Source organism: Lampetra fluviatilis, chromosome 32 (genome assembly GCF_964198595.1).
Source record: "Lampetra fluviatilis chromosome 32, kcLamFluv1.1, whole genome shotgun sequence".
In the NCBI taxonomy this organism is placed as follows: domain Eukaryota; kingdom Metazoa; phylum Chordata; class Hyperoartia; order Petromyzontiformes; family Petromyzontidae; genus Lampetra; species Lampetra fluviatilis.
Window position 1 is genome coordinate 352,052 of NC_136306.1, and position 12,384 is coordinate 364,435.

Consider the following 12,384-nt stretch of genomic DNA (forward strand, 5'->3'; position numbering starts at 1 on the left):
TCCTCTTCACAGTTGTGGGTTTTCTCCGGCTTTTCCGGTTTCCTCCCACATGTATAATCACACGTTATTGGAGTTGGCTAAACATCCTAATAGAGTAGTTCCTCGGTTAACATCTTTAATCTGTTCCACGTAAACTACTGTTAACTGAAATAACTTAATCGAGTATATAAATATCACCGAGTCTGCAACAGAGCTGTTTCTACTGGCAAAACAGAAAACATAATTTAAACAAAGTCAGTGGAGGTCATAACGCTTGTAAATGGATGTCGCTGATTGGCAGAGGGCATGGCTCAGCCCCGATTATGAGCACTCAGATTGGCGGAAATTGGTGCTGTGTGCATGACCTAAACATACAATAAATCAAAATTTTTACGTTAGTCGAAACCATGGGGGTGCAATGGGAGGCGAAACGTTAACCGAAACTATTAACCGATGCCACTTTTAACTGAGGGACTGGTTTCTTGCACCTCCACGTGGAATTTACGCATCATAAATTCTACAGTGTTGGGAAATGCAGTACTCTTACCTTGAGCAGGTACAGTATAAGCTAGTTACCTCATCAACAGTCTTTGGTCGGATGTTTTGGTTACATTATAATTGCCCTTTGTTTTACTTTAGCTGCGATTTCATATATGCTGGCCCTCCTGGAAGCATTCTTTTAGCTGAGAAATTTGCTGTCATGTTTCAGCTGACGGTGGCATTCCTGTGCTGCGCTGTGGTGAGCACGGAGATTCAATCGCGCATGAAGTTCCTTGACCCAGATACGCAGGTACAAATGCCATGGGGCACTGCCTCAGCCTGCCTTTTGTGGATTCTGTGGCTCACGGCTGATATCGCATCACCCAGTATGCCAGATATTCCCCATAACTGGAAAGGCTCTCTCCTCGCTTAATCCGGATTCAGAAGGATTTGCCGTATTGTCTATGCAGGGTGCGACACCACCAAAAAAGAGCCCATTCTTGTTACGTGTACTGGCTGGAAATTTTCAAGATGCTCATGTTTGTACATGAATGTATGTACGTGTGAGCTTTTATGCATGCTGGTGCATGACTGTGTGTGCGTGCCCATCCCCCAGATCCAGCTCCATGAAATTCTAAAGTTTGTGATGGACAATGAGGAGAGTCCTCAACTACAGGTCAACCTTGAGCTGCTGCTCAACGTGGGCTGTGTGGGTAAGCAGGGTAGTCTCGCTCACACGATACCACCGAGTGGCTTACGCATCCAAAGTGAACGCACGTTCACAATTCTGAAGCTCGGTCTATGAAAGGCAGCTGTCGCCATAGGTGACCATGTTAATGGTGGTGATGTTGGTGATTATCATGATGGTTTTAACACGTAGGCTTTTGCCATCAATATTATCCATAAGATATTTTTTTGGTTGGGTCACGTAAATATAAATGTCTCGTTAAACCCACCACCACCCGATGCAACCAATTAGTAAGGTTTATCATTTCAATAAAACGTGCCAATTAGTTACTACTCATGGGTTTACTCTCCAACACCGGTGTGCTGAACTAATAACGAATTGACATGTTTTGTTTACGTGACAAACCTTACTAATTTACTGTCGGGTGGTGACGGGTTTAACGACACCTTTATATTTACGCGATCAAACCCAAAAAACCTCTTGTGGATTATCATGCTGGTGATAATGCTGTTATTGATGATGGTGGAGACTAATTATGGTGATGACGATGTTCATGGTGATGGCAATGCTGATGTTCACTGGTGATCGGGGAGTGGGCGGATGCTCATGGTGGTGGTAGGGATAATGGTGGTAAAAATTAAAATGGTTAAAGTTGTGGTGATGATAATGATGGTGATTATGGTGATGGTGATGGCGCACACGAATATGAAATAACATGCATTCAACCCTTGCTATGTCAGGCTTTGACCAGTTTTTTTTAACACCTGCATAAACGTTTCATGAGTATTAAAGAAGTATCGTCGATTATTTTAATCAAGTTGATACATTAATCGGCAATATTTGGGCATTTCATAAAGTTCTAGTTATAGACACAGTTTTCATAAGGCCTCCCGTTGAGTTTGTATAAAGCAAAAATCTCAACACATTCATCAATAACGCTGCCCTAAAATGAAAAGCATAAAAATAGGCAATGCTTTGGGCAATGGCCCTTCATAGCACACAAGTAGAGAGGCCAGTCAGGTACCTAGCAATTGATTATTTGTGTTAAACTTTTTCCCATTGTGTTCTCAAAAACTCGTATTGGTAGATATCCAAACGATCATAGTATCAGGTGCCTACTGTGTGAACAGAGTTCCCTCTAAATACACAAATGCCTTTTTTGAAGGATTGCACTGGTGCTTAACCATAACACTTGACGACACTGCACTTCTCTCCTGGTTAAATGAAATAAAATTGAAATGTAAACTCCATGTTGGCTGCCGGACGTTGTCTCTGCTGTTGTACGGTTTGCGTTTTTTTATGCAGTCACTGAGCAAAGGCCCAAAACGCAACTCAGCTAGCAACAAACAGCGCTCCCGAAGCTGTAATATTTTACGTATTTCATGAATAGCGCAACATTGTTAGAGCTACGGAAAGAACCGATGGGAGGGAATTCCAAAGTGGAGCAGGGTGAGGGAAAAAGCAGAAAGAGAAGGGTTGTGACCTGCAGTGGTGGTGGTATTCACCATGAGCCGTGGCTCACTTGTGTTGACTCGGCGTTTGTGCCCCCCAGTGCGGTCTCCCGGCGTGTTCTCCGTTGCCACCGAGGAGACCAGTGGACGCATTTCGTCTCCCCTCTCGTCGCTACCCCTGGGCCACACTGCAGGGGTTCGCTTCCGGGACCTCCAAAGAATCGCTTCTTCCTCCAGCATGAACAAGTGTGTGCACGCGAGCCATACGCGCACACGCGTGCGCATCATAATACGCTCGTGTGACCACGCATTGCTACGGCTGCTTGTGCTGTACGCTGTATATATACATGCATGTAAGAAGGGGAGTGGAAAACATTTGGGGGGTGGGGTGCTACCGAATACAGACACGTACACACACGGGATGCACGTTGGCATGCACAATGTTTGAGCAAACGGGTGGCAGGGTGGCGCAGTGGTCGCGCATCTGCTTCACAGCAAGAAACCTATGTTTGATTCCTGACTTGGGCGCCTCTCTGTGTGGAGTTTATGTTCTTTTTTAGTTTTGCAAGGGTTTCTTCTGGGTTATCCGGTTTGCTCCCACAGCTAAATAGGCATGCAATGTATTTGGAATTGGACGTACATCGCAACGCTGAAAAATTACCTGCAAGTTAAATTGGATTCAACGTTGCAACATTGCCCCCTGTTATTAAAACTTTGAAGGACCCTCCTGAAAAAGAGTTTTGAGACTCCGTGAAGCTTTAGAGGGTAAAATGCTTAATAATAAAACAATGGAAATGAGTGCCAACAAATAGAAAATGTGCATTTTTCTGCACGTGGCGTAAGCAATCGTGTTTGCCTGTGTCTTCCTCCAGCTTGCTCAGCTCTCCGGGCTCCCCCTCATCTCCCATGCTGAGTTTCTTTGACCAGCCGGCCGTGGAGGTGCGCAGGCTGAAGCAGCAGCTTCGTCAGGAGTGGGAGCAGCAGGAGAAGCTGGAAGGCGAACTCTCCAGCAAGTCCCAGCTTCTCAAGCAAAGCGGTGAGGCCTCCTGCTTGCGCCAAACATTTCTGTCTCGTTCTTAATAATAATGAATAATATCGCACATTTGGTATTCGGACTTTTTAGCCCAGGGCTTTTATGAAGGGTGCTGTGTTTCACAGACATAGGCTGCAGTATCTTTCGATTTAAAGCTTTCATGACTGCAGGGATTCATGTTATTGGTTCTTTCGGTAAAGTCACGTAGAAGGGAAATAATAAAATAATAAAAATAAAACAATACAATTATTGTTATAATTTTCTTGTTTTAATTTTATTATTTCCCTTCTACGTAACTTTACCGAAAGAACCAATAATATAGGCTGCAGTAGTTTAACAGTAGAGGCGATGTTGCTGTGCTTAATCACAATGGCATAAATAGCAGATAATTTTGACGCATTTGGAGATTCAGAATTATATTTAACGCCAACTGTGAAGCAGATGGCACATTTTATAGCTAATTCACCCACAGTAATAACCAGGGTGGCAGACTGGATTCCAACCGCGGTTAATGTACTACCCGCTGTGACATGTCACTGCAGCATGGTGTTCTTGAATGCAAAGTTGTCCAAACAATCATATAATAAATAATGTATACGATGGGAATAATTAATAATGAATGCTAAATATTATTTTGACTTGGTGATAAAAACATGATAAAATCTGCCTCTGGGTGTTGATAGTTGAATTTGTAATTTGTTAAATGTATAATTTGGAAATTTCGATAATGTTTTTGTGGATATTTGTAATTCTTGTATAAATTAGTTAATGCATATGTAGGGGTGTTAGAGAGAGAGCCGTTATGCATGGCAGCTTATGGGAAACAAACACAGTGGGCGGGGCTACGTGAGTGCACGGGGGGGGTGCTCTCAACGACGTCCGCACCAGGCAGCCCGGGGCCCCACCCCTCAGCGGGGGTGGAGTATAAAGGGGAATGTGTCAGAGGGCTCGGGGCAGAATGTTAAAGCTAAACCAGTGAAGACCGAAGATCGTCTAGCTAGAGCCCTGGACTCCCCTGGGACGCCGCCCTTGTCAGGGCCGCGCAGGACCGAGCCAGCGGCGTGGTCCCGAGAACCAGAGCTAGTGCTCTGGGACTCCGGGTACCGTAGCCCGACTTACCAGTGTCGGGCCAGACAGCCTCCCCTAGCCCGTTAGTGGAGGACTAGGAGGTAGGTCAGAGATAGCTAGCAGTGTATTCCCAGCTAGCCGGGTGAGGGGGCCGATACCCCCTCTAGTATTGTATGTCCACAGTTGTGACTACTTGTACGGAATAAATACGTGTGCCTCACCAACGGTGTCCAAGAGTCATCAACGGTACTTCACATACAGGAATGCATTCTTGCTTCCATGATGCATTTTTTTATTCATGACGAGCAAAAATAACCAAAATACTATTTAACTGGTATTGGCCACATATCCCAATGGTGAAAAATTATCTGAAATTTACTCAATTGGGATTACACAGAGTTGCATTGCCCTACTGTGAAAATGTGGCAGGCACCTCTTGAAAAGAAAAAGACTTGAGACTCAACGAGGCTTTCCTGCATAATACAAATGCAATAATAATAATGACGTGCCAGCAAATGACGCTGTGTCCATGAACGTGTGGTGTGTGTTGTGCTTCAGAGCAAGAGGTGGCAGAGCTCCGTGGGCGAGTGGAGCGTCTGGTGCAGCTCACGCAGATGCGCCCTCCCTCACCCCTCCCCAGCGAGCTGGCCGAGTTACACGAGAAAACACAGAGGTAGCCAATTGGAGCAGGCCGTGCTGCTGCCATCTAATCCTCCCTGTGCACCCACTCGGATCGCCTGCGTGCTTCCCCAGCAATGCGTCTTCTATGTGTTGTGACTACTTGTCACTATGTGGTGCTGGGACTTGCGAAGTCACGGCCGGTAATGTGGTCATTGCGGGCAGCCCGGGTTGCGGGCTGTAGTACCAACACTAGCGATGGTTGGGTGAGCGCTGGTTAGCATGGAGGCACCGCGAGCAGTGTGCGGTGCCGGCTCCCAGTGAGGGAGCGAGAGGGAGCATCAGCCAGCCAGGGTTACCCTGGGGCATGATACTCTGGCTGACCTGTTGTCACCTGACCGGACGATACTGGAGTGGGGGCACCGGTGGACGGGGGCCGAGGGGCGGTCACGTGGTACTGAAGAGCTCTCGGGAACATTCGAGAGGGAGCTCGAAGTCTGGAAGGTGGGCGGGGCTAAGGGCGGAGCCAGCCCCAGCCCCGGGGGCATATAATGAGAGCTCCGTGAGGAGCAAGTGTTGGTGTTCGAAGATTCACGTCGGAGAGAAGAAGCCTCTAGCCACGCGGTCAGGGACCCAGCTTGTGGTCCGGACCGGGATAGCGAACCATGTCTAGTTCTGCCGTAGCGTGGTTAGATTGGTATTCGAGACCCGAGTGTAGGTTGTGTTATGTTACGTATTGTATGTGAATAAATAGTGTTGCTCCCAAGATAACGTCTGCGACTCAGTTGGACTCACTACGTATGCGCTGGACCAGTTATTGCCTGGCGCAGTGAGTGGGAGGCTGACAATACATTTTTTGGAACAACCTTGTGTTTTTTCTTAACACTGTGAATCGTCATTCAAAAATACCCTGAAGCAGAAGATTAGTGCTGCATATAACTGCATTTTCAAATGTGATTTCTAACTTTAATGTGCAATTTTATTGAGGGACTGCATGTTGTCTTGGTGTGGTCTTAGACTGTTTTTGCTGTTTTTCTGCCTTGCCTAAGCTTGGGTATTGGTGTACTTATGCAATTTGAACTTTTACATTTTGTCTATTTTATGGAATTATTTTAGAGATTTGCTTATCTTTCTTATACTTTGCACTCCTATCGTTTTTGTTTTGTTTGTAACTTTCTGACTCGCCCCTACTGGACATCTGTGAAAAAGAGCTTCATAGCTCATCGGATTTCTCCAGGATAAATAAATATTCAGATTATGATTGGGTTAAATACTGTGAGCACTGATAATAATTTTTAAAGATGATAATAATTTCGTATTCGCGCCATTCCTTTTGCGTAGGGCTATCACAGGAGATATATTTTTCCCAGTCGGAGCGAGCGATGTTCTGTGTTTTGACAGTAGGGAGCGATGTTCTGTGTTTTGCCAGTCGGGAGTAATGTTCTGTTTAAACCCAAAAGAGTAATTTGCAGGTAATATTTGAATTTGACAAATTTGCACCATGACACCAGCGCATAATGGCTTGCCCATTTTGAATATGAAGGAGATGGCACATGTTACATGATTAGTACGGCATTAGTAAAACTCTGTCAAGTGGCGATCCCACTACCACTGGGCCACCTCGCTGCCCACTCACTTTCGAGCGCTGGTTCCTGGATATAAACAAGAGATAAGCACTGCTCCTTTCATTAAGCAGGAGACACCATTTTTCCTATTTTAACTTCATTCTCCATGTTCCTTTGCTGATATTCCCCACATGGATACATTTTACCTTGTGTACAATAATTGTGCTGGTATGTAAAATATATTATTTATAAAAAAAGTCTTTGCCTAAAACATTCCATTGACAGTCTTGCCAAAAAACTAGGGCTGCACTGAATACCTAATTTGATCTATGGCTGCATCTGAATTTAAACCGAGACATCCATCATCACCCTTTAGCTCATACATCTCTAGCACACCTCTATCCCACACCCTGCCACAACTTGCCACGCACAATATATTAGAGACTTACATTATGTATTGCATGTGCACATGAAAAGTAGTCCAATTCATGAACTGCCTTTCTGCCCATCTGAATGAACGCAGGTTGTCTGTGACTGTGAAACAATGCCAGGAGTTGAAGAAGGAGAATGAGTTTATGGGAAAAAGACTGACTCAACTTGCCGAGGAGAACAGTGAGCTGTCTTCCAAGGTGAGTGTTCATTCCAGCAGTGAAAGAAACCAAAATGTAGACACACGCACATTGAGACCTTGTTAGGGATGTGTGATGCAAGGAGGAAGTTGCTTGTATGGGACTGTGTCACTGCGTTTGTTGTATTGTAACTTGTTGGGACCAGTCCAAGTTGGCTTTTTCCTAGGAAACATCGCCAGAGTTCAGGTGACATGAACTATAATTTAACACAGTGGTTAACACAGCCAGTATTAATTACTGGGCCTGGATTAGGCCAGGTAATGATCTAACCCAGGGGTATCCAATTCCCGAGCCGCAGACTGGTACCGGTCCGTGGTCTGTTAGAAACCGGGCCGCACAGCAAGAGGTGAGCGATGAGTCCGCGTGTGGCCCACCCATTATTTTATTTATCACTTCTGTCCACGCCTTTTTCCCGCACTGCGCACTTGTCTCAGTCACAATTTTGGTAAGCCAAAAAGCTAACCCTAGCCAAAATGAGTAAAAAACAAATGTCGCTGGAGAGCTTCTTGACTGCTGATCTGACCCAATCTGTGTCCTTGAGACCCTACTGCACCCAATACAGCCAAACCAATTACAGTAATCCCTCGCCACTTCGCAGTTCAAGTTTCGCGGCCTCAGTGCATCGCGGATTTTTCGAACTGATTTAAAGGCCTCATTATACCTGTGCAGTAACACCATCGTCATCATCATTCATCATCACATTCATCGAACTGCACAGGTCTGTCATCGTAGTCATTGTCATCGTCGTCGTCGTCATTACTGGAGTCAAGTCTCAAGATACTACTGTGATTGGTGAGTGTAGAACACCATAATACGTATCGTATGAGAGAGAGAGAGAGAGATTGAATGTATAATATTAAGGTTTTATAATTAAATAGATTTAAGTAAAATATATATATAAAGTATAAATATACATATTTTAAACATTCTGGTACCCACACACACATATACGGAAATTCCTAGGGGGCCAATCCTACTTCGCGGATTTTCACCTATCGCGAGGGGTTTCGGTCCCCATTAACCGCGATAAACGAGGGATCACTGAATTCCGTGTATAAGCGTGCAACGCGCCAATTATTATCGTTTCAGCTCACCGGTAAGTTTGAGAACAATTCTGACTTCCTGGATTTTGTTCTGGCGATGTTTGACGTCGTGTCAAATAAAATGTATTTAATAGCAAAATTTTGGTTGTAAAGATTATTCTTAACTTAAAGCTTCCTTGACTGCAGGAATTCATATTCTTGGGTCTTTCGTTAAAGTCACATAGATAGGTTCAAAGAAAATAATAAAAAAATTACAGAAAACTATGACGTTTCGATCGCAACACAAGCGGTCGTCTTCAGGAAAAAGGAGGTTAGCTTCCAAGGGAAACTGTTGATAAGGGTTTGAAATGGGCGTAGCCCAAATGTCAGCAGCCAATGATAATGTAAGTGTTCGGCAGCGAGCCCGGCGGTGGCTCGTTTTCCACCAATCAAAGGGCTGCCAGATGAAAATTTACATGTTAAAGAGAGATTAGCATGTTAATGGAAGATCGCAGAGCCACAACCAAGGGGTCAGCGCGCGAAGTGACTGAAAGCGCAAGTTTGAAATGGGCGTAAAGCACAACTAACATCAGAAGGTGGTAGGATGGGAACATCATAGCCAATTATGATTTAAACTGGTTGATAACGTCCTTCCAATACTTGCTCAGTTTGTACCCATCTTCTCGGTTGAAATTGTGTCTGTCTCTATATATGGATGGCTTCATGAACGAATCTTTGTTGATAGTTAGTGGGCTTGAAAAGTACCTTCGTCTTCGAGAAATTAATTTCGTGTGAGCCCACCGCATTAAAACAATGGTAAGCCACGGCCGAGGTATTGGTCCTACCATGTTTCAGATCTTCCTTATGTTCACGAGCACGGTCCGAGACATGTCGCTTGGTTTCCCAAATGTAACTACTGCCGCAGACACAGCTTAGTTTGTAGACGCCGTGGTATTGCATGTCCGGGATCACATCCTTCACAGATGGGATCAGATCACGAATTTGATGTACTGTGTTAAATCGAACCTGGATCTTGTGTTTGCTTATGAATTTGTAAATCTCTTTAGTGACCCCTGCTATGTATGGCAAGGTGATGGTGTTGATTGGGTCCTTAGATGGTTCTTTCCCAATGGTTGGGGTGATAGCTTTACGGATTGTGTAGTCTGAATATCCATTCATCTTGAGAGCTTTTTGTACGTGTTCCAGTTCACTGGCTCTGTGATGACGGTCGGAAATACATCGAGCTCTATGGTGTAGAGTTTTGATGAGGGAATTCTTCTGGGATGGATGGTGGTGGGAGCCCGGTTTTAGGTAGGCATCCATATGGGTGGCTTTCCTGTAGACAGTGTCCCATTAAGCCATCTGGTCTCTTTTTATTAAAACATCCCAGAATGGTAACTTGCCATCCGGCGGTGGTGTCACTGCTGATTGGTGGTTGAATGCTGGAAGCCGGCGGGGTTGCTGAGCCGCGTGCACTTCTGCTGCACGAGTGTGCAGGTTCGCGAGAGCTGCACACACCTGGTGGAATGTCGCTCGCTGTTGGAGGAATCGAGCCGCAGTGCGGAGCAGAGGCACACAGAAGCAGAGGTGCGCATCCATTGGCTCGAAGAGGCCCTGGGAGAGGCGCTCAACAGCAAGGTACTTGCACTGTCATATGTACCACAGTGGCGAGATGTTAACTACCTTGCTTGGTATACAGGGGTCGTGGGTTCGATCCCAACCCTGACGCCTGTATATTTGGAATTTGCGTGGTCTCTCCGTGGTCGCATGGATTTGTCTCTGGGTCCCTTGGTTTTTCCCCTCCACATTTAGAAAGACGCGTTTAGATTATATGGCTGCTATACATTTCGATATTATAAGCCAATTTATTGAGCTATCATTTGTGGCCAGGACGGTTTTGAATAAGTGTTATACAGCTTAGTGGGCCTTACCTCGTGAAATAAAGTAAAACAAATGTGCATGGTGATGCAAACAAATCCCCCTCAATTTTGCCCAGGTTTAACACACATATAAAGCAGAACTGCTGCGGAAACGCTGTGATACTTGCTCATGATTTCTGGAACATGCTGATGGCTAGCCAAGGTAAGGCTAGATTTGCTTTTGTCTGAAGCCTGGTGTAAGGCAGCCATCAGCATGATCCACTCCCTCTTAGCCCCACTTGAGTAACTGCCCCGTTGATTCATGGTGATTATTGTGTTTGGAGCTGGGGCCATTAAGTTGATTAATCGACTAGAAATGTAATTGCCACTCTCTTAGAATTGAAGCGTCGTACATGTGATGTCAAGAACATGCTGATGAATCTTAATTTTTGAAGCTTTTGGAACATGCTGATGGCCAAGTGCAAGCCTAGGTTTACGTTACACAGGTTTTCGCAGCCAGTATTATGAATATTAATTATTACTCTTTGGTTCTTTCGGTAAAGTCACGTAGGTATAAAATAAAATAAATCACGACTTTTCGAGTGCAACACAAGCGTCCATCATCAGGTGGGAAAGCATGATCTGCTGACGCATAATGTTTTAAAAGGTTTTTAAACAGTCTGCCTCAGCAGCAGATCATGCTTTCCCACCTGATGACGGACGCTTGTGTTGCGCCCGAAACGTCGTGATTTATTTTATTTTATACCTACGTGACTTTACTGAAAGAACCAAATAGTATGGATTCCTGCAGTCACGAAAGCTTCAAATCAAGATCTTAATGATTGTTTAGGATTTAACGTGGGTGAACTCAAATATTCTTAATCCTAGTTTTTATTTTTACTCCTAGTTATAGTCCAGAATCCAAGTATGACTTATGATTGTTTACCCTGGAAAGCCTCCCTGAGTCTGAAGACTTTTCTTCAGGAAGGTCCTGCAACGTTTTTACAGTAGAGGGTGATGTTGCTATGTATTATCCCAATTGGTTCATTTCAACTTGGGAAAATTTGTACCATGACACCGGCACATAATGGCCTACTCGTTTAGAATTATGACAAGGGATCTTTAATGTCTACTTTTAAGTGGACAGCGCGTAGTGTTTGTACGGGCAACACACCCGCAGTGATAACTAGGATGACCTGACGGATGTGAACCGCAAACCCCTGCAGCAAGCAGCGAATTTTCTACCGCTCGGCCACGTCACCGCTCACACGATGTGCACAGGCCTCGCTGGAGGAGACTGTGCGGATCCTGCAGGGCAAGCTGGGAGCGCTGGCAGAGAAGGAAGCCTCTCTGAAGGAGCAGCGTAACCTGCCGCCCGGGGAGGTCATGTCGGAGGTCCTACAGGTGGCTTACGCATTCATTGTGCTCACTCAAAATTGAGTTTGGTACCAGCAGTATCCAGAGTAGCCGTTGTGGGGATGGGTTGTGGCTGATGCCACCTGGTAGTTGGCAGTGGCCACCCGTCGGCAGAGATGAAGAAGCGAAGATCACAATCAGTAGATCATTGAGACTCGGGACGAATTAATGTGGAGAAGTGCGGATTAAAATTGACTTATCTGTAAGTCACTGCTGCCTGGTAATTCACAACGCCTATTTCTCGCAATCTGTTATCAAGTCTTCACCACCCCCATGTGGACTCGGTGCACCTAGCCTGCCACAGATGTTATCACTTTATGTTAATTGACTGCTTTTATTGTGAAGTTTATGTGCGATTGTGTGTGTATTCCAGATGGAAGAATGGCACATGTGTCAGAAAGCACGGAAGAGAGCTGACATTGGGCTGCCACCTTTCGCCAAGGCGCAAACAGATACAACGCACAGCCATGACACACCCACATCTTCACGGGAGGAACAACCTGCTGACTTTAATAATGTATCAGACCAAGATAGCGGCACACTCATAGTGAAAGACAGGAAATATTTTATGCCAAA

The 12,384-nt window shown here is 45.2% G+C and overlaps 1 protein-coding gene across 1 annotated transcript; it reads left to right on the forward strand.

The window, feature by feature from the left end:
- The first annotated feature begins 692 nt into the window (after positions 1-692).
- LOC144943797 (nuclear mitotic apparatus protein 1-like) lies at positions 693-11,839 on the forward strand. The gene is made up of 8 exons (XM_078871639.1): positions 693-769; positions 1,076-1,172; positions 2,700-2,844; positions 3,471-3,634; positions 5,258-5,372; positions 7,406-7,511; positions 10,031-10,171; positions 11,674-11,839. The coding sequence occupies exons 1-8, from the start codon at positions 743-745 to the stop codon at positions 11,830-11,832; spliced, it is 954 nt and encodes a 317-aa protein (XP_078727765.1). The 5' UTR covers positions 693-742; the 3' UTR covers positions 11,833-11,839.
- The last annotated feature ends 545 nt before the right edge of the window (positions 11,840-12,384 follow it).